The 22,532-nt window shown below is 41.6% G+C and overlaps 1 protein-coding gene across 1 annotated transcript in view; it reads right to left on the bottom strand.

The window, feature by feature from the left end:
* Positions 1 to 4,127: 4,127 nt before the first annotated feature.
* The window catches only part of LTB (lymphotoxin beta), a 38,541-nt gene continuing 20,136 nt past the window's right edge, over positions 4,128 to 22,532 (bottom strand). The window contains exons 2-4 of the mRNA XM_073598466.1: positions 19,581 to 19,602; positions 13,110 to 13,169; positions 4,128 to 6,359 (exon numbers count right to left, since the gene is read on the bottom strand). Coding sequence (XP_073454567.1) covers positions 5,956 to 6,359; positions 13,110 to 13,169; positions 19,581 to 19,602 — 486 coding nt within the window. The 3' untranslated portion in view covers positions 4,128 to 5,955. The remainder of the gene's footprint in view (positions 6,360 to 13,109; positions 13,170 to 19,580; positions 19,603 to 22,532) is intronic.

Here is a 22,532-nt window from a genome sequence, read left to right as displayed (position 1 = left end):
AAACACTTTGTGTGCCCTTAAGGAGCACACAAAGTCATAAGCAGTCAACCAACCAAGAGAACTATATCCATATTGCATTCATTTATCTAGTAATCCAATGTGGACAGCTTTGTTTTTAGCCAATGAATTTCCTGCATTGCCTTACAGAATGCCAGGAAGGTGTGCCAGAGCAAAAAGTGTATCCACCATTTGAAGGCTCAGCAAGTAAAATAAGAAGAGGCACTGAGAATATTTAAAGAGAAACTCCAGTAAACAGCTAAATGCACATTTGAAATACATATAATGCAGCTGTGTTACCTGTCAAAGAGTTTGCAATTCTTTCCAGCCAGTCTTGAGATTTACACAGCTATGTCTAGCATCAGAGCTACATTGTGACCTGACCTTTCTTTGCTGCAGTGAAACAATGTAGCTTGGTCACCTCTCCTCCCTCAGCCACTGATTGGACAGTGAAAGATCAGCACACTGATGAGCTCACCCCTCTGCTTTTCCCTTATGTCAAAATGTTCCTTGTCAGCTCATTTACAACCAGCAAATGTGATTGGCTCCCAGTGCTCCCCCTCTCTTGCCCAATCTGAGCTCTACTGTATAGAGAATTATTCTCTGCTGCATAAACTGATTCTTTTTTGAATATCTGCCCAGAGTGCACCTTTGAAGATATGAATAGGCAGTCCACTATGTTAGTTTTCAGGGCTGGTTTAAGTAACATGTTCATGTCATGCACTTTAAGAAAAGAACAAAAGCTGTGACTATACAGGTTTTGCTAAAGAAATGATCAGTTTCTGAAAAGAAGCTTCCTTTGAAGACCATAAATTTAGCCTATTACCTCTAGGCACGTGATTTTTTCCCCCGCTTTGTAAGAAACAAAAATGTACCACTAGGCATCACTGACCTGTGCCTACAGGCTGAAAAACAAAGGGGACTAGTTGCATCTACAACTCACGTGATGGAACCAGTACAAAGACCTTGTAAACCCAAAAATGCACAGGGATGAGTATTTCTGAGTTTGGTCAATACAGAGAAGAGTAAATGGGTTGCTCACCATCCCCACCTTACCTGTAGAGATCACAGGCTCACAAAAGACCCAGATGAGAATTTGATCTAGGGGTGATGGTGTGGACTTGCCACTTTCATGCCTTGTAGGAACAATCAGGTAGTTTCATATAATTGCATTTGTGGCAGAGAAAGGGTTAAATTGAAACTCTAATTTTGTTGTGAAAAGCAACAATTTCCTTTATTGTAAGAATTTAGGGAGATTATTTGCCGATTCTTACTTGCTCCTTCCCTCTAGATATGAGATTGTCAATACCCTTAAACTCAAAGAAGTGGGTGTGCTAAGTTAGAGGGTCTGGTGGTCTCTACAAAAAACCTGAAAGCTGAACGTGTTACAGAGGTGCCCGTCGTTAGATTGTGGATCATGCCATGTGGAGGAATGACTATTCAGATTACGACGATGACCTTAATAATGGAGTAAAAACTAGTAAAAAAAGTCCTAAGTGCAACCACTCAAGTGTGAATACACTGTTACAAATAAAGAAAAAAAAACACATACATGGGGAGGAGCAGCCTATGACATCACTGGAAGTCTACTGGCTGCCATTTTCTGTGAGCTAATTTGTATATACTTGCCTGTATCCTGTTATGTACCAGTGTAGTGCATTATAAAAGTTGAGTTTTCATTTTATTGGGTTAAATTTAATAAAAATATTCTTATAGTTACAGGTGCATCTCAAAAAATTTGAATATCATCAAAAAGGTAATTTATTTTAGTAATTCAATTCAAAAAGTGAAATTCATATTTTATATAGATGCGTCGCACACAGTGTGATATATTTCAAGCATTCCTTTCCTTTAATTGTGATGATTATGGCTTACAGCTAGTGAAAACCCAAAATTCAGTATCTCAGAAAATTAGAATATTACATAAGGCCAATAAAAAAGGGATTTTTAAAACAGAAATATTGGCTTACTTAAAAGTATGTCCATGTACAGTATAGTATGCACTCAATAATTTGTTGGGGCTCTTTTTGCATGAATTACAGCATTAATGCAGCATGGTATGGAGACGATGGGCCTGTGGCACTGCTGATGCGGTATGGAAGCCCAGGTTGCTTTGATAGCGGCCTTCAGCTCATCATTGTTGGGTCTGGTGTCTCTCATCTTCCTTTTTGACAGTACCCCATTAGGTCAGGCGAGTTTGCTGGCCAATCAAGCACAGTGATGCCATGATCATTAAACCAGGTATTGGTACTTTTGGCAGTGTGGGCAGGAGCCAAGTCCTGCTGGAAAATGAAATCAGGCTCTCCATAAGGCTGGGCAGCAGAGGGAAGCATGAAGTGCTCTAGAATTTCCTGGTAGAGGGCTGCGCTCACTTTGGACCTGATAAAACACAGTGGACCAACACCAGCAGATGACATGGCTCCCCAAATCATCACTGACTGTGGAAACTTCACACTGGACCTCAGGCAACTTGGATTCTGTGCATCTCCACTCTTCCTCCAGACTCTGGGACCTTGATTTCCATGGGGAAAGGCAAAATCTACTTTCATCGGAAAAGAGGACTTCGGACTACTGAATAGTCCAGTCCTTTTTCTCCTAAGCCCAGGTAAGATGCTTCAGACGTCTCTGGTTCGGGAGTGGCTTGACACAAGGAATGCGACAGTTGTAGCCCATGTCCTGGATATGTCTGTGTGTGGTGGCTGTTGAAGCACTGACACCGGCCGTAGTCCACTCCTTGTGAATCTCCCCCAAATTCTTGAATGGCCTTTGCTTCACAATCCTCTCAAGGCAGCAGTTATCCCTGCTTGTTTACCTACATATAGTTACATAGTTACATAGTAGGTGAGGTTGAAAAAAGACACAAGTCCATCAAGTCCAACCTATGTGTGTGATTATGTGTCAGTATTACATTACATATCCCTGTATATTGCGGTCATTCAGGTGATTATCTAATAGTTTCTTGAAGCTATCAATGCTCCCCGCTGAGACCACCGCCTGTGGAAGGGAATTCCACATCCTTGCCACTCTTACAGTAAAGAACCCTCTACGTAGTTTAAGGTTAAACCTCTTTTCTTCTAATTGTAATGAGTGGCCACGAGTCTTATTAAACTCTCTTCTGCGAAAAAGTTTTATCCCTATTGTGGGGTCACCAGTACAGTATTTGTAAATTGAAATCATATCCCCTCTCAAGCGTCTCTTCTCCAGAGAGAATAAGTTCAGTGCTCGCAACCTTTCCTCATAACTAAGATCCTCCAGACCCTTTATTAGCTTATAGTTACATAATTAGCTTATAGTTACATATCTTTTTCATACCTTTACATACCTTTTTCTACCACAATTTTTTCTTCCACTCAACCTTCCATTAATATTCTTGGACACAGCACTCTGTGAACAACCAGCTTCTTTAGCAATGACCTTTTGTGACTTACTTGTGGAGGGTGTTAATGACTGTCTTCTGCACTGTCAAGTCAGCAGTCTTCCCCATGATTGTATAACTTACTGAACGAGACTGAGAGACCGTTTAAAGGGAAGCTTTACAGGTGTTTTGAGTTAATTAGCTGATTGGAGTGTGACACCATGAGTCTATAATATTGAACTTTTTCACAATATTCTAATTTTCTGAGATACTGAATTTTGGGTTTTCACTAACTGTAAGCCACAATCATCATCAAAATTAAAAGTAAGAAATGCTTGAAATATATCACTCTGTGTGTAATGAATCTATATAATATATGAGTTTCACTTTCTGAATTGAATTACTGAAATAAATAAACTTTTTGACAGCATTAAAATTTTTTGAGATGTGCCTGTATCGGGAGAGCACTATTTGTGCTTGTATCTTTTTTTGAGTTTCCTGCACACTTTTATTGGGGGGTTCTTGAGGTGGGAGATGGATTGAGATTGCCTGTGGGAAGGAAGGAGAGCATCATCCATGGCACAGTAAACCTGGCTTAAAGGGAAAAAGCGCATTAGAACTAATGAATATTGGCTCTAACTATAAGGTGAGAGTTTTGGCATAATGGTGATGGGCACAGCACGATAAGATTAGGAGAAATGCACATATATGTTTAAAAGAAGATCACAAATTTTTTTCAGCACAAATGATAGGAAAATAAAATAATGGACACACATTTTTACGATTGAGAGGCTTTTTATTTTTATTGTTTGGATGCACATGATTGTGGACTGTTAACACTGCTTAACATTTTTTCATGCATATTTTGGATATAAGAAATACATGTTTAATAGTTGCCTATACATATAGAGAGATTGTTGGTTTAAATTTTAATATTATATTGCACAGCACTGTAGAACATTGAATTTTTTTACTTGATAATGGAGTATTTATCAAACATTTGTATCAAACATTTTTAGAATGTAATAATTTAATAAATACACGATTATCAAGATCTTCGTGGTAATGTGGATATTCATTCCTCAACATGGTATGATCATAAAAACTAACAATGGCACCTCTGCGACATGTACAACTTTAAACACACATTTGGCAGCACACCATGGATCTTCAGATAGCATCCAAAAACTTTTATTTAAAATGATCACATCACAGCAGAAGAGTGCAATGTTTCGGGGCCACACTGGACCCCATCGTCAGGCATGTGATAGGTGCATACAGTAGTGCAAGGACATTTAAGGTACCTTCTACCAATTAAATACAAGGCTGTCCTCTGCCATCTGACATCATGTGACTTCATAAATACCTTAAACAAAGAACCATAATGGTATCTTTACATGCCGATCATTAGTTAATGAATAAATGAAGAGGAGGTCTCATTATTGTTGTGGATCCCAGCCTCATATCTCAAATGTGTACAATAAAGCTCAATACCTGACTGGACACATTTGAAAGATGTGCCCGATTGAGGAGACACAATTAGCAGGGTCCAGTGTCATTGTTGCCAATTGGCCGAACCGTTACCCAATTCATGTGCACTGCTGTGGCAGCACCAGCGCACTCGGGCCAGCTGTGCTATGGCAACAAAGATGCTAAAGGCTGGGCTGCAGATGCCATGGATATCCATGACATCAGGACTCCCATTCAACGTTCATCTTTCAGGTTTTTTGTACTGACCACCATCACTCTACCATTCTGACATACCTTGGATTGGGCCCAAGCCCAGTTGAGAATTGACAGCGACGCTCCTACCCTTTCTATGGAATCAGCCATATTCTCCCCAAGGTCTACATCCAAGTTGCAGTCACCATTCTTATATGGCCACTTACAACCTCAACAATGTAAGTCCGACCACTGTCACTCTACCATTCTGATGTGCCTTGGATTGGGCCCCCTTGAGCATTGAAACCGACTCTCCTACCCTTTCTGTGGAATCAGCCATATTCTCCCCAAGGTCTACATACAGGTTGCAGTCACCATTCCTTTATGGCCACTTACAACCTCACCAATGTAAGTTCTACTCCTTTTTTTGTTTTGCTTGTTTGATTTGCTACGTTTCTCTTTTACACCCATGAGATACCTAACTACTAAACCATAAAGGGCTCTCCGGCATTCACCTATTTTCTCTTTTTTGTGGATGTTTCCATGCATTTGCATCACTAGGAACACCCTTTATACAACACAGAAGTTGGAGGTTCTGGCCGCTACAATCACATCAGTCGCATTGTTCTAATAGGAGGAAAACTGCTAGAAACAGCATTAAGCTGATTTCATAAGCAGTCACTGCCATTTCTGGGGGGTTCTGTACACAGTGTACACAATGCTCCCGGAGTTGGCAAGGAAGTAACATTTGAACATTTGAAAAAGCATAGCTGGCTGCAGATTTTGAAAGGAAAGTTTGTGTTTATTGAATTACATTACAAAATTACCTGCTTAGTAAATATTTTATGTTATATCCATTGCATTTGGTCAAACTGGAATTTTCCTTTTAGGGCTAATATATTCTGAAAATAAGACTTAGTGCCTGTCCACTGGTCTTGGACTCAGGACACCAAGACAAGTCCAAAGAAGGTTTTTCCTTCAGCATAGTCTACAAGGTGCGGATGGCTTACATGGACATACAGCTTTTGTCCCACTTTTAGGTTGGCAAGTCCACCCTGGCTTAGGCTGGCTGACCAAGTTTCAAGGTCCGAGGGAGGGCTATTTACACTTTCTGACCCAATCAGCAGGGTGAGGTTTACATTGGTAGATTCATGCAGAGTGATGACCTCGCTGTGCAGTCTTATATCGGTATTCTTGCCGGTGAAGCCAACCTGACAATAGACGTAGTAGAGACCTTTGCGTTTGGTCACCAGAGTGGTGATTGGAGAATGTGTAACATTACGAGTGAATGCCACTTCCGAATCGGAGCTCCATCCCATAGTATGCATCTGTGCTGGCCTATGGCCTGTGGAGGAAGACAATGATTTGGTAAGTGTGGTGTGAAATTCATATCATTACATGAGGCTTCAGATCTTGATTGTGTATATGACAGTTCCAATATAAAAGGAAACACACCAAGGGTAATACACATGCTTTTCACTCCTACAATGCCAGCTGCTTAACTGTCATGTTGATCCTAAGCTAAAAAAAAGATTTGGCTAAAAATACATAGTATATTGGTGGAGCAATACTGGCAGGGCCACTGATAAGGAGATACTGCCACCCCTCCTGTATGGAAAATATTAATTAAAGCGGGATTACGGCCAGCGAAAATTTTTTTTTAAAGTCAGCACTGTAGCTGCTGACTTTAAATAAGTACACTTACCTGTCCTGGGTGCCCGCGATGTCGGCCGCCCAAGGCCGACCCGTCCCTCGGCTCTCGGGTCCCGGCACCACCATCTTAACTAAGGGAAACAGGCAGTGGAGCCTTGGGGCTTCACTGCCAGTTTCCTACTGCGCACACGTGAGCGGCGCTCTGTGAATGGCCCCGTGGTTTTCTGGGAACACACACAGTTTCCTGAAGGCAACGGGGCCGCTCACTGACAAACAGGACACGCCGCGGAATAGGAAGAGGCATATTAGGAAGACTGCCTAGCAACAAGGGTTCAGGTAAATTAAAAAAAAAAAAATTTTCACTTTTTTTTTTTTTAAGATTTTTGGTGCATTTTTTTTTCAGGGTGGCCCTCCACTTTAAGAAAGACCATCTGTAAGTCACCTACTGGAGTTCTAAACCAATCCTTGAAGAAAGAATTAAATATCCAAGTATATATATCATAGCTCCCAACTGTCCCTGATTTCGAGGGACTGTCCCTGATTTGGAGCAATGTCCCTCTGTCCCTCTTTCCTCCTCATTTGTCCCTCATTTTGGTCTAATCCATATAGTTGTATATAAAATGCACTTTTTATCTTTCAAAAAGTGTTTCCCAGTGCTAAACCTTTCATCCAAATTCCAAATAGCTGCATTTGTAAATTTTAAAAGCCAATTAAAAAGGAATAGTAGTGGTAAAAAAAAGCCCTTGTAGATTTAATAAACCTTTTTTTTCAGTTAATTCTCCTTTAAGGGGACGTGACAGGGGGGCGTGTCCTATGCCTACCTATGTTTGCTAGTAGGTGTCCCTCATTCCAATCTCAAAATGTTGGGAGGTATGTATATATTCCGAAACATGTTGGGATCTTTGGTGTCCATCGACTCTGTTTTGACCTCCAAATTGTGAGATCATCATATGGTCTAGAATTCAGTTGTGTTTATTATAACTTTCATATGAATATCTTTTTGTGTTTTAAAGCTATTATATGTGACATTTATGTCATTTTTTGTTTGTGTATATATATAATTTTCTAATCAATACATTTCTACTTTACTATACTTTTTTCTACTCTGTATCTGGTATTTTTCTTTGCCCACAAAATCCCTAGGAGCACCCTCCTCTTTTCTCCCCCTCCTGTATGGGGCATGGGCCCTGGGCCCCATCAGTTCATCGGGGAGGCCCAGGCAGCTGACAAGCAAGGGGAAGGGGATAGTGGACAGGGTGGAAGATTGGTGCGGTGGGGTTTGGGGCAATTACTGAAACTGATCCCCCTGTGACTCCGCCTGCAGCAGCTGAAAGCCGACTTCTCCTCCTCTCCCTCCTGCCGGCTGCAGGGGGATCAGTTCCAGTAATTGCTGCCTCGCCACACCGATCACCCCCACTCTCCACAATCCCTTTACCCCTGCTGCCCAGGTATTGTTTTAGGATAGAGAGTGGGGGGGGGGCTGGTGGGGAGAGATACCAGTAAATATGTCAGATTTTTCCTTTCCTTTTCTGAATGAACACAATGAGTGATTCATTCTGATCACTCACCATGTTCATTCATAACTGGAGCATAATATACTGTGTTTACAATGCTTCAGTTTGTGGGAGAACAGGGAGCCTCTGTACAGAACATTCATGTTCATTCATTTGCAGTGCAGCTGAGGCTGCAGAGAATGGAATGGGGGATCTTTGCCCTCAGTTCCTTTTTCTGTCTCAAAATTGAGACATCAGGGGTCTATATAGACCCCTAATAATATTTCACCGAAACCACTCCAACAGCATTGTGAAAAAAAAGAAAATTGAGAAACATTTTAAAAAATAATTAAAAAAACACAGCCACAGGTCCTAGTTTGACAGATGTAGGTAAAATTGCCCTGAATACACGCTGCCTGTATTCAAGGATATACACCTGCACACAAACGCCTGTCTAAAGGCTGGATTCACAGCTATGCATTTTTTGTGTTTTTTGCATTCTGCAGATTTGCACTACAGCCCATTTAACATGGTTTCCTACGGAACACGTTCTGTAGAGCAAATCTGCAAAATTCAAATAGCACTAAAAATGCATAGATGTGAATAAAGCCTTATTAGGACCTGTGGCTGTGTTCATACAGCTGCTGCATCCCCATAGCGTAACATGCAGGCTGTGCTGCCTGCACAAAGCTCTAGCCGCATCAAAAAAATCATTGATTCACATTGTACATTCCACAGTGCCCATGTGAATGAGCCCCAAGACCTCATTCACACACAGAGCTTTTCTTTTTTTTTTAAACTTAATTTATTTTTATCTTAGGTTTAGCAGGAATCTTGTAACTTATGTTGTGTCTACCAATGCTGATTTTAATGTTCTTTTAGCGAAAATATTGTTTTGATATTTTTATGGGGTCTGTCAGGTAGACTGTACAGGACTCTGTGATTTCTAACAGCAGCCCTGAATACTGGTATGGCAGGGTAGGTTAATAGCATCCATGTAAAATACCGCAAAGCAAAAGTCTATGTTAAATCTGTCAAGGTCATTGAACACATTAACCAATACTCAATATATGAGTGGTGCATTCCCCACACCAAATCATATACTGTACAATGGAACCTTGGATTACGAGCATAATCCGTTCCAGGAGAATGCTTGTAATCCAAAGCACTCGCATATCAAAGCGAGTTTCCCCATAGAAATCAATGGAAACGAAGATAATTTGTTCCGCATTGACTTCTATTACATGCAACACCGCATGTGACCAGAGGTGGGGGGGGGTGCCGGTGAGCCTTGGAAATACTGGGGGACAGCTCGGAAAGCCTTGGAAACACTCAGGAACGGAGTACTTCCGAGTGATTCCGAGTATTTCTGAACGGCTTTGAACCGTTCAGAGTGTCTCCGGCCCCCCCTGCACCTCTGGCCAAATGCGGTACTGCACTGCCCATTAGCTTGAATTCTGCTTGTTTTGCGAGGCAACACTCGCAAACTGAGTCAGAATTTAAAAAAAACAGTTCGTCTTTCAAAACGCTCGTTAACCGCGTTACTCGTAAACCAAGGTTCCACTGTACAAGCTTTGTGTGAGGTAGGGGATGTAATAGCCTTAATATTACCAACTTTGGCTGCAAGCACCTACTATTACATTTACTTACCAAGATTTCATTTTTAGATTGGGTTATTACTGGTGGACCTTACAGGGGTCCTGACTATTCTCTGTTAAACAGATTAACTAAACCAAGGGCCAATTCACACTGACTTGCGCTAAAATACATTCACCATCCATTTTAGTTGCGTTTTAACGCACGGTGATGTCCGTTGACATACATTTTGATGTCTATTAACATACATTTTGCATTTTAGAGCAAGGCAAAGCAACATTATGGTGTAAATAGGACACATTGGAAATGATTATTTTTAAGATGTCCTTCCGTTGATCTGCGCTAAAATGCACTGGTGTTAATCGGTCCTAAATGACCAGAGAACATGCCATAGATTGCCCTCATCGTAACAAATATTTTAGGTTTCCCCTTGGAATCCATGGATTTCTATGTCTAGGACGGTAATGTAATCAGATTTCCTCATAGGATATTATATGAACCAATGTCCTCATCTAGATCTCGTGCTGTGTTGCTTGTTCTCCTAAAGAGCTCCTGGGATCTCCCACCTGAACAATAGGGATGAGTAGCAAATACAGGAGGTATTCACATTTTTTTAATGACACATTGGGGTAGATTTACTAAAACTGGTGCACCCAGAATCTGGTGCAGCTGTGCATGGTAGCCAATCAGCTTCTTATTTCAGCTTGTTCAATTAAGGTTTGGCAATAAAACCTTGGAGCTGATTGGTTTCTATGCAAAGTTGCAAACGATTTTGCACTCTCAAAGTTTAGTAAATAACCCCCAATGTGACTTAAAAATGATACTATACATACACTTACCTCTGTACTTTCCCCTGGATAAGTGGACAGGCAGTTCCACAAAACATGTTGACGTGTATCCAGCATGATATGATTAGCAATGGGCTTGAGGCAGAGGTTTGCATGTTGATTTCATGAGTATGGAGTCAGTATTAAAAAAAATGACACTGTATGAATGTTTTAAACATATGCACAGACACAACGAATGATCGTCTTATTGTTTGTAATATGATTATCACTTTTGATCGTCAGCTCCATCTAGTGGCCATAATGCTGTATTTTCTTAAAATACCTCAGTCAAAAGAAATACCTCACAATAACCACTAGATGGAGCTGATGATTATAGGTGATATTCATATTAGAAACAATACGTCAACCATTCATTGTGCCAGTGTGAATGCTTAATACATTCACACAGCAAATTGTTTATTAGCTCTTAAAGTGTTACCAAACCCACAACAGTAAAATCAGTCTGTATATACAGTAAAGCATGCCTGTTATACTCACTGTGGAACCTAAGGGGTTAATCCTCTGCATTGTGAAAAAAGGCTGCTTGATCCTCCTCTTCTTCCACTGACTCAAAAACATGTCCGGATAATACAGAGCCTTTGGATTCAGGCTGCACATGCTCAGTTTGGTGTGTATTGCTAGAGAGTTTTTTTTTTCCTGGGAGAGTGCATGTGATCAGCACAGGGCCAATCAGCACTGTCCAGACAGAGGGTCAGGGGTCCTGGATCCTGATAGGACAGCTCAGTGCAGTGTGAAAATGCCTCCTACAAGATTTAAAGTGGAGTTCAGCCGAAAAAAAAAAATTAAAAGTCAGCCGCTACAAATACTGCAGCTGCCGACTTTTAAAATAAGGACACTTACCTGTCCAGGGCGCCTGCGATGTCCTCACCCAAAGCCGACCCGTCCCTCGGCTACGGGTGGAGACGCCAGCATCTTCAGTAAGGGAATCAGGAAGTGAAGCCTTGCGGCTTCACAGCCCGTTTCCTACTGCACATGCACGAGTTGCGCTGCGCGTTCTGAGTGGTCCCTGCTGTCTTCTGGGACCTGTGTGTCTCCCAGAAGACAGCGGGGGGGGGGGGTAGAGGAGGGGCCAGACATGGCGTAGATCTTTCACCGGAAGTAGGAGCAAATACCTGTGTTAGACGGGTATCTGCTCCCCCCTGAAAGGTGCCAAATGTGACACCGGAGGGGGGGAGGAATCCGAAAAAGTGGAAGTTCCATTTTTGGGTGGAACTCCACTTTAACCAGGCACTGATAGAAGTCACAAGACTGCTATATACTGCTGATGAGAAAAGATATTTAGCTGTTTATATTTAAAGGGGTTGTAAAGTTAATTTTTTTTTTTTTTTTTAAATAACAAACATGTTATACTTACCTTCACTGTGCAGCTCGTTCTGCACAGAGTGGCCCCGAACCTGGTCTTCTGGGGTCCCTCGGCGGCTGTTTCAGCTCCTCCCCGCAAGCATTTACCACCTTAATGCGAGCTCCCTTGCACGGTGGTGAGTGCTTGCGGGCGTGTTCCCGTGATACAGCCGGCGGCTATAGCCGCTCGCTGTATCACTCGGCCCCGCCCCCCGGCGCGCCGCGTCATCGGATGTGATTGACAGCAGCGCGAGCCAATGGCTGCACTGCTTTCAATCCATCCACTGCAGCCAATCAGCGACCAGGCTGAGCTGCAATGAAGATGACGAGGACGAGCAGCGAAGATTCGAGGCGTCAGGTAAGTAAAACGGGGGGCCTGGGGGCGGCGGTACTGTCAAAAGTTTTTTCACCTTAATGCATAGAATGCATTAAGGTAAAAAAATTTTTACCTTTACAACCCCTTTAATAAAACTATTGCATTTCCATGTTCTGTGTACTGTGGGAGACCAGATATAGTGAATGCAGGGTCCTGGGTTTAACGGTTCTACCTTAATGAAATTACAATTATTTTTACAGTATTTGAGTTGTTAGATCACTTGGTGTACCTTTAAAGTCCCATTTAGCCTTTTTTTTTGTAGTTTTATGTTAAAGCCCAATTTACCCGTCACTGTTTATTACTGAGATGTAGTCAGGTTGCATATACAGTTCAAATATGTGGCTTTTACACTATTTTAACTGATAAATGCTGCAACAAGGGTTAAAATACGCTTCACTTACACATAGGACTTACACACGGAAAGTCAAATTGCGGCCGTCTTATACAAAGTGGTGGCCTGGTAATCTTGTGGTCCAACGTGGCCCTCCAAACACAGCTTCAATCAACAGCACTGCTAGCTTAAAGCTGCCTTCAGTGGGTGTGTTGGACCACAGGAGAGCCGAGTCGCTGCTTGTGTGTGAGAGTTGCAGTCTACGCTTCTAGTGCTTACAGCATAGGAGGTTTTAACCCTTGCTGCAGCATTTAGTTGATAAAAAGTTAAAAAAAAAAAGGTAAAGACTGTATATAACTGTCTATGCAGCCTGACTGCATTATAGCAATAAATAAAGAGGACTTAATGGGCTTTACAGAAGAAATTTATGTTAAGAAATAAAAAAAAGACAACTCACCAATTAGATGTGCTGCAGGTTTCTTGGAGTTCATTGTTTGCCAGTTATTCTTCTTTGGACCTGCAAAAAAAAAAAACAAAAAAAAACAAGGTGATGGAGTTGTGTAAACCTGAACTGGTCTATATAGGTCATTGGAAAATGGGGGACATTTACTGGGGGGGGGGCAGGGCCTTCAGATCTAGCTGCACCATCTCCTTATTTTAGTCACATATAATTAAAGTAGCTTGCAAAATTATTCACCCCCTTGGCATTTTTCGTGTTTTGTTGCCTCACAACCTGGAATTAACATGGATTGTTTGAGGATTTGCATCATTTAATTTACAGAACATGCCCACAACTTTGAAGATGTTTTTTTTTTATTGTGAAGCAAACAACAAATAGGACAAAATAACAGAAAAAGTCAATGTCCATAACTATTCACCCCCTAAAGTCAACACTTTGTAGAGCCACCTTTTGCAGCTATCACAGCTCCAAGTCGCTTTGTATAAGTCTCTATGAGCTTGCCACATCTTACCACTGGGATTTTTGCCCATTCCTCCTTGCAAAACTGCTCCAGCTCCTTCAAGTTGGATGGTTTGCGCTTGTGAACAGCAATCTTTAAGTCTGACCACAGATCTTCTATTGGATTGAGGTCTGGGCTTTGACTAGGCCATTCCAACACATTTACTTGTTTCCCGTTAAACCCCTCAAGTTTTGCTTTAGCAGTGTGTTTGGGGTCATTGTCCTGCTGTAAGGTGAACCTCCGTCCTAGCCTCAAATCACACACAGAGGGGTACAGGTTTTGCTCAAGAATATTCCTGTATTTAGCACCATCCATCTTTCCCTAAACTCTGACCAGTTTCCCAGTCCCGACTGCTGAAAAACATCCCCACAGCATGATGCTGCCACCACCATGTTTCACTGTGAGGATGGTGTTCTTTGGGTGATGTGATGTGTTGGGTTTGCTCCAGACATAGCATTTTCTTTGATGGCCAAAAAGTTCAATTTTAGTCTCATCAGACCAGAGCACCTTCCTCCGTACATTTTGGGAGTCTCCCACATGTTTTTTCGCAAACTCAAAACGTGCCATTTTGTTTTTTGCTGAAAGTAATGGCTTTCTTCTGGCCACTCTGCCATAAAGTCCAACTCTATGGAGCGTACGGCTTATTGTCATCCTATGTACAGATACTCCAGTCTTTGCTGTGGAACTCTGCAACTCCTCCAGGGTTACTTTTGGTCTCTGTGCTGTCTCTCTGATTAATGCCCTTTTTGACCGGTCGGTGAGTTTTGGTGTGCGGCCGTCTCTTGGCAGGTTTGCTGTTGTGCCATGTTCTTTCTATTTGGTTATGATAGATTTGATGGTTCTCCTAGGGATCATCAAAGATTTGGATATTTTTTTTATAACCTAACCCTGACTTGTACTTCTCAACAACATTGTCCCTTACTTGTTTGGAGAGTTCCTTGGTCTTCACGGCAGTGTTTGGTTAGTGGTGCCACTGGTGTGTGTGGTGTGTTAGTGGTGTGACACTTAGATTGCACACAGGTGGACATCATTTCCAATGGCGGCTGGTGCTCCAAATTTTTGGGGGGGCGCAAACAAACAACAAAAAAACACCAGTCGCAGCCACTGTCATCAAAACGCAGCCACTGTGTCATCAAAAACGCATCCACTGTGTCATCAAAACGCATCCACTGTGTCATCAAAAACGCATCCACTGTGTCATCAAAAACGCATCCACTGTGTCATCAAAATGCATTAACTGTGTCCACTGATCCCAGACACCATGATTGTCTCCTTAATAGCAGCCAGCATCTCTTTAAACAAGGGGGGCAAGTTATCAAAGAAGGATACTCACAGTGATTTGGGGGGCTGGAAGAGCATGCTGTATGTGCTAGGGGCCACTTTGGGAGCAGAGAGGATTTGTGCCGGGGTCTAATTTTATATTCAACCCCCCTTCTAGCACAAATCCTCTTTGCTCGCTAAGTGGCCCCTAGCACATCCAGCATCCTCTTCCAGCCCCCCAAATCACTGTGAGTATCTTTCTTTGATAACCTGCCCCCTTCCCCTGCAAGTGTCATATTCAGACCTCAGATCAGCACGTCCTGTTGATGTGTCCATTCTTCTCCCCCTCTGTCTGTGTATAGGAAGGCACTTGGAGGTGTCTTCAGTCCGTGTGTTAGTGTGACAGGAGAGGGGGGATGGGGAAGAGAGGGACAGATGCAGCTGTGCTGTGCTGGAGCTCACCCTCCTTGCGGCCACTACATAGACCAGACTGGAACCCGTCCCTCATGCTGCTCTCTTACCTTCCTCCTGCAGCTTCGCTCGGGCCGAAGAGCGGAGCTGCTGACGTCGCTTCCGGCTTTCGTCTGTTTCACGAAAGCCGGAAGTAACCTCGAGACTTGAAAAGCAATGCTCCCGCCCATAGAATTACACTGATTCTATGGGCGGAAGCTAAGCGGCGTTTTCGATTGCGCCGCAAGGCGGGTTAAAAGCCCGCAAATGAAGCACCACGTCTGCAATCTCGTGATTGCATTGACGTGGCGCTTCCCACAGTGCACTTTGTTAAAGGACTTTTTTTTTTTTTGGTTCTTAAAGGGGCCGTTTTAAAATCTTTTTGAATTTTTTTGACTACAGGAGGGGGGGCGAGGCCCAGGCGCCCCCTATGGACGGGCCGCCACTAATCATTTCAAAAAGGCCCCTTTCACACTGGGGCGGGGGCGGCGGCGGCGGTAAAGCGCCGCTATTGTAAGTGGCGCTTTACCGTCGGTATAGCCGCTCTGTCCCATTGATTTCAATGGGCAGAAGCGGTGAAGGAGCGGTGTATACACCGCTCCTTCCCCGCTCCTAAGATGCTGCTAGCAGGACTTTTTTTCCAGGGCTTTCACACTGGAGACAAAGCAGCGGCATTTTTGGGTCGGTTTGCAGGCGCTATTATTAGCGCAATAGCAACTGCAAACTGCCCCAGTGTGAAAGGGCCCCTAATTATGTGACTTCTGAAGGTAATTGGTTGCACCAGAGCTTTTCATGGGCTTCATAACAAAGGGGGTGAATACATACGCACATGCCAATTATCAGTTTTTTATTTCTGAAAAATAGTTTTATGTATATATTTTTCTAATTTTACTTCGCCAACTTAGACTATTGTGTTTTGATCCATCACATATAATTCAAATTTAAAAAAACATTAAACTAAAGGCTGTAATGTAACAAAACAGGTAAAAAGCCAAGGGGGTGAATACTTTTGCAAGGCACTGTAAAGTCAATATGTCACCAAATATACAGTAATTAATTCAAATGGGCAAAAAATGCATAAGCAGAGGTCACCTTTAATAAAAACATCAACCCACTGATCTGTGCATGTAGAAATATAATCAGTTATATGCAGAGCAACTCAGGCGGTAGGAGGGTTAATAGCCAAGCTGGATAATTACAGAAATTGTCAAGATTTGCACTTAAACTCAGTTGTCTATATATCTTGATCTTCTGTTTTTGGCACTCAGTTTTTTCTGTAGGTAATGCATTATTTTCATATTGCATAGGGGTGGGGGTTAATGTGGAACAACTATAACCCTACATAGGTACCATCCCAAAAGAAGGATATCAAATTAAAAGTTAGAGTGTGGTAGGGTGGGACTTTGTATGTACCTTTGTTGGGTTTAAATAAAGATGTATGCCACACATTTAAAAGAGATATATTTAAACTTTATTTTTCATCTGTTGTTTAAAAACGTATTATAGTTATACAGTTAGTTATATAGTTATACAGATACAGTTACTGTTAAATGGGTCCAGGACGTGCTGATCCTGGTACAATGAATCAAAGAGTATGGCCTACGCGTTTCACGGGAAGCCTTGCTTCGTCAGGGACTTAGAATAGCATGAATACAATAGAAATATTGCAGTAACCTAAGAATACAATATTGACCTAATTATAGATCAATGTTAGCAAATATTCGCGTTTTTTAATATAACAGACATATAACATTTCCAAAACAGTAACACTGAGAGATTATAAAGTATTCACAGTTGCCCAAATAATCTTATAGCAAAATTGATATAACTTGACATACTGGTCCAGTGGAAAAGAGAGCCTGCGGAGCCCGTGTGGATAACCTCCCTGTGCTCACTCCTAAATGTATATAATTATATCATGAGTATTTATGCTGATATTATGTCTGTAATAATGAGTATACAGGCCAAGAGTTTTAATTTAAAAAAATCACACCTGATGGACCAGTATGTCAAGTTCTTAAAGTTTTACAATTTAAAGGTAAATAAATTGATAAGACAAACTAATTAAAAAAATAAAGGTTTTATTTTATAGTTTGATAATCTGAAAAGACTCTGAGCCTCCCTGGCTTGCCCCTAGTCTATGAGATACCGCTGGATATCAAATAAGCTGTACGTAATTCCATCTCGATAAAAAATGAATTGTTATATCAACTTTGCTATAAGATTATTTGGGCAACTGTGAATACTTTATAAACTCTCTTATTGTCAATGTTTTGGAAATTTTATATGTCTTTTATATTAAAAAACATTAATATTTGCTAACATCGATCTATAATTCTGTCACTATTGTATTCTTAGGTTCTGCAATATTTCTATTGTACTTGTGCTATTCTAAGGCCCTGATGAAGCAGGGCTTCCTGAGAAACGCGTAGGCCATACATACTCTTTGCTTCATCGTATCAGGATCAGCACATCCTGGACCCAATTAACAGTAACTGTATCTGTATAACTGTAATACATTTTTAAACAACAGATGAAAAATAAAGTTTAAATATATCTCTTTTAAATTTGTGACATTCATCTTTATTTAAACCCTACAAAGGTACATACAAAGTCCCACCCTACCTCACTCTAACTTTTTGATTTTATAGCATTATTTTCATAATTTGCTCCAGGCGTCCAGGTTTGCTACTTTAAAGCCCCACTCCAGTCAGTAAAAAAAAAAATTGCCCTTGCCCTTGCCCATTTCCACCCCTGCATTGAAAGGGTTAAATGCTCATTAAGTCTAGGGGTAGAAAAATTTGCTGCAATGCATACTTTATTCCTTGCTCTGGCAGGCTTCCGCCATGCTGTGCGACCAAAACCTTTGCTCTTCTGCACTCCCGCTTGTGGTCGCTCTCCGATGTCATCATATTCAATGCAGGACCAACGGTCCTCCATTGTATGTGGGGACAGCGAGGGTCCATCTACAACCTGTAGCATCTGGGGGCCAATAATGAATTACAGCTTATTCCTCTACCCCTTGACTTAAAGAATATGTAAACCCAACATTTCATATTCCTGATATGTGGCTGCTGTACCATGTACTTGTATGAAAAGTATTCTGTTCTCTTTGTATTACTTACCTGCTAGTCCCTCTGCTTTCCTATTAAATAAAGCAGGAGAGCACAGCGTGGTCAGTTCTCTAGCTGTGCTGGGAACTCAGCCTGCTCTTCTCCAACTCTCAGACTTGTCCTCACACCACCCCCCCCTGCACAGAAATTCACTGGGAAGATCAGTGTACTGCTGATTCTCCTCCCCCAGCTCTTATGCAGCTGTGAACAGAGGGAATGTGATCACTTATAAAAAGGGGGAAAAAGGGTATTTATATATATTTTTTTTTATATATATATCTATACACACATGTTTTGTCTTTCATTTATACTTTAAACTGAATGGGTTGTTTTAGAAGGTGTCATTTACAATCATTTTATTGAGAATTTAACCCTTGCAGTGTATGTGTGTGGGGGGGTTCACTGTATTTTTTTTAAATCCCAGACTTAAAGCGGAGTTCCACCCAAAAATGGAAGCTCTGCTTATCTGACTCCTCCCCCCCCTCCGGTGCCACATTTGGCACCTTTCAAGGGGAAGGGGGGAGCCAGTACCTGTTTTTAACAGGTACCCATCCCCACTTCCGAGAGATCTCGCCGTGGTGAAATTACCCCCCCTCCTATTTCCCCCCATCCTGGGAGTGCAGCGTGCTTTGCGCATGTGCAGTAGGGAGCCGGCTGTGAAGCTGAAAGGCGTTACTGCCGGTGTCCCTTAACACGAATGGCGGCGGCAGCACCCGAGAGCTGTTGGAAACATCGGCTGGGGTGCCAACATCAGTATGTGTAGCTGCTTTTTTTTTTTGTCGGGGGGGGGGAGGGCGGAACTCCGCTTTAAGTCCTTGGGCAGTCCTAACATGACCCTTTGTAAATCAAATCTCCTTGTCGAAGTAAAAGGTAAAAGTATATGCCAGAATATTTTTTAGGACATTAGATTGTAATTACTGAATGGATACAGTATGTGTATGTATTTAGTTTAATTTGGTCAATGGATAAAAACAAAAAATTTTCTGGTGACAAAAAAAACACATTTTTGAGAGTCTCAAAATATCTTTGTAAATTTAGGACTGTGCCAGTTGTGCGAGTTAAAGCATTTTTAATTGTCAGAGTAATACAGGCCACTCATTTCACAGTGACTTCTTATGAAATAATAATAATAATATTGAATATTACCTTTTGAGTAATTGGCCGACGCCTACGAGAAAAAAAAAAATATTTTAATGTAAAAAAATGTATTCCAGAGAATGCAAGCACTGACATGTTAAAAAAACAAAAAAACTTATGCTCAAGTTCAGCTACATTCAGACACAAAATTTAGGGAGTGACATCTTTTGTGATGGGGTGTTATATGGCGTTTGAAAGGAAGAGCAGGTTTATTGTCTGCTATGGTCAGGACTAAAAAATATGTCTCTAGATACCTAAATATCACATACCATTTGAAATTCGCAATACAGTATATCAGGATTTTGTATTCTTCATTTGAGCCAACAGGTGGCGCTTTAAACTCCCTTTTACATATTTTCCAGATAATCTTTGTAAACAACTTGTTTGTTTATGGAACTCAATAGCTCAATGTCAAGTTTACAAACATAAGTCAATGCGGCTGATTTACTTATCTAACTGAGTGTTCACTAAGCTTAGTAACTATAGTGAAGTTAACAAGCGAATAATGCTAAAGGCTGCTGCACATGGCTTACATTACCAGATTAATTTATTAATGTTTTAAAATAAAGGGTTTCTATGTATAATTTGTAATGAATATTGTACATGGGGCAGCCATATTTGCCCATCATATACCCAGGCTTTAATTGCTGCTTTGTAGTGCTACACAATAGTAATTCTTTATTGCTACTTCTTTATAGGGTCCATTTATGAAAAATTTGTTGGACATACAGTATGTCAAAAGCATTCGCCCAGCCATTATGAATTCTGACAGCATTTTGCTTAATATGCTAAAGGCATTATTTTATCCTTTTTTTTTTTTTTTTTTGGCATTTTTTATATATAAAAAAAAGTTGGCTGATTTATTAAAACAATGCATTCCCTATGTGGCTGACACCTTATCTCAACAGAGAGCTCCCTCTAGTGGCTATTCCGCAAATCTCTATAGCTAATCTAATTTTTAAAAAAATGGAGGAACAAGCTTGCACACATGTAAAAGACATATAAAAAAAATTACTAAATGCTGCAATAATTCATATTCTGTGCTTGCTGAACATCAATCATATTTTCCTTTAAGCTTCAAATAATACATTCCAATGCACCGTAACAGGGTTAAAAAGGAAAACAGGAAATCAACTATGAGCTTAAGAAGGTTTATTGAGCTATTTGCGGGGTGTCATTCTCAGTTCCTGATATATCCAAGCATGTGAGTGTTAGCATTTACCTCTCACTGACACCCACCTCCTCCAGCTTTGTCATGCTGTCATCATCACTGTCCCTTTGTCCCCCCCCCCCCCCCCCCCCCATACGCTGATGTACAAAACAAACACATAGGTTTATACAGAATGGTGAGGTGTATACAAAATTGATTGACATATTTGGCTTATTCTGTAATATGGTAAAAAGCTGTGCTTTTCAGCAATGGTATAGACGGTGGAGGATACTGGTACTTAACCATATCTGTAAGTAGGTACTTTACATCCTAAGGAGCCATATTTAAAAAAAGAATTTGGGCAGTTTAGATTTTGTGTATTTTAATCCGCAGAGAAGAGTGCAATGGAAAAATAGCAGCCTATTAGAATTGTAGGCTAAATTTGCAGCTGGCAATATGCATGGCCTTACTTAAGTGGGTTGAATACCTTAGGTGACTGTAGGAATCAATGGTGGATCACTGAAAAAAAAATCAAAGATAACCCCCCCCTCCCCATTTGATACAGCTAATATTTAAAGGCGATGTATGTTTAGAGGTTCTTAAAACCCAACTCTTGGCTTGGGATCATTAAGAGTTCCCTGTGGTGGCTTATCTACAAATCTTTCCATTTTGTATATTGTAAAAAAAAATCCAGAAGCGCTTGTATAAATAGAGTCACATTAAACTGACTTTAAGGTCAACACTGCAATAATGGCTCAAAATATGCAGTCATTAAAAACAATACCTTTCCTTTACTAGTGGCTAGGTCCATCACATGTACATTGGCCATATTATAGATCCAGATGTTGGGAGAGCAGCACAACAGGTGGGTAGATTGGGCATTTGCAGAGGTGTATTTTGATTTTGTGCTGCCCTAGGCAAGACTAAAATCGGGCCACCCCAGCTTCGGTATAACGTTCTTGTCTCAGGGTCTGATGAAGAAGATGCAGCCATTCACAGTGAACAGCTGTGGCTTCCTCATCAGACCCGGAGACATGATTGGTCCAAGTGCCACATATGTGGTCAATGAAGCAGAGGATGAGGTTAGCGGGACATAGGACAGCGTCTGCAAGGCAGAGGATGAGGCAGTGATGAAGCTGCACTGATATGCGGCACTGATGGGCACCGATAGGTGGCATTGATGGGCACTGATAGATGGCACTGATGGGCACTAATAGATGGCACTAATAGGTGGTACCGAAGGGCACTGATAGGTGGCACTGATGGGCACTAATAGGCAGCACTGATGGGCACTAATGGGTGGCACTGATGGGCACTAATAGGTGGGATTGATGAGGAGGCACTGATTGGCAGTACTGATTGGACGCACCGATGGGAACTGATAGGCAGTACTGATTGGCACTGATAGGCAGCACTGATGGGCACTAATTGGTACTGATTGAGAGCACTGATGGGCACTAATTGACAGCACTGATGGGCACTGATTGGCAGCACTGATGGGCACTGATTGACAGCACTGATTGGCACTGATAGGCAGTACTGATGGGCACTTTTGGGACTGCACTGATGATCAGGACAGTGATCATCAGTGCCCTGATTATCAGTGCAGATGTCCCCTTGTACATTTGCCGGTTTCTGGCTCTCCTCTCCTGTGATAACCGGCAGATGTGTTTGTGATTGGACACAGCTGATCACGTGGTAAGGAGCTGCTGTGATTGGCTCTTTACCCTGATCTGTGATTAGCTGTGTCTGAAGGACACAGAGATCACAGATCACTCCAGGTGCTCGCTGCAGAGGGCGCAGTTCTGGGA

The sequence above is a fragment of the Aquarana catesbeiana genome, linkage group LG09 (genome assembly GCF_042186555.1).
Source record: "Aquarana catesbeiana isolate 2022-GZ linkage group LG09, ASM4218655v1, whole genome shotgun sequence".
Taxonomy (NCBI): Eukaryota; Metazoa; Chordata; class Amphibia; order Anura; family Ranidae; genus Aquarana; species Aquarana catesbeiana.
The sequence above is the reverse complement of the archived record's forward strand: the minus strand, read 5'-3'. Positions and strand labels throughout refer to the sequence as shown.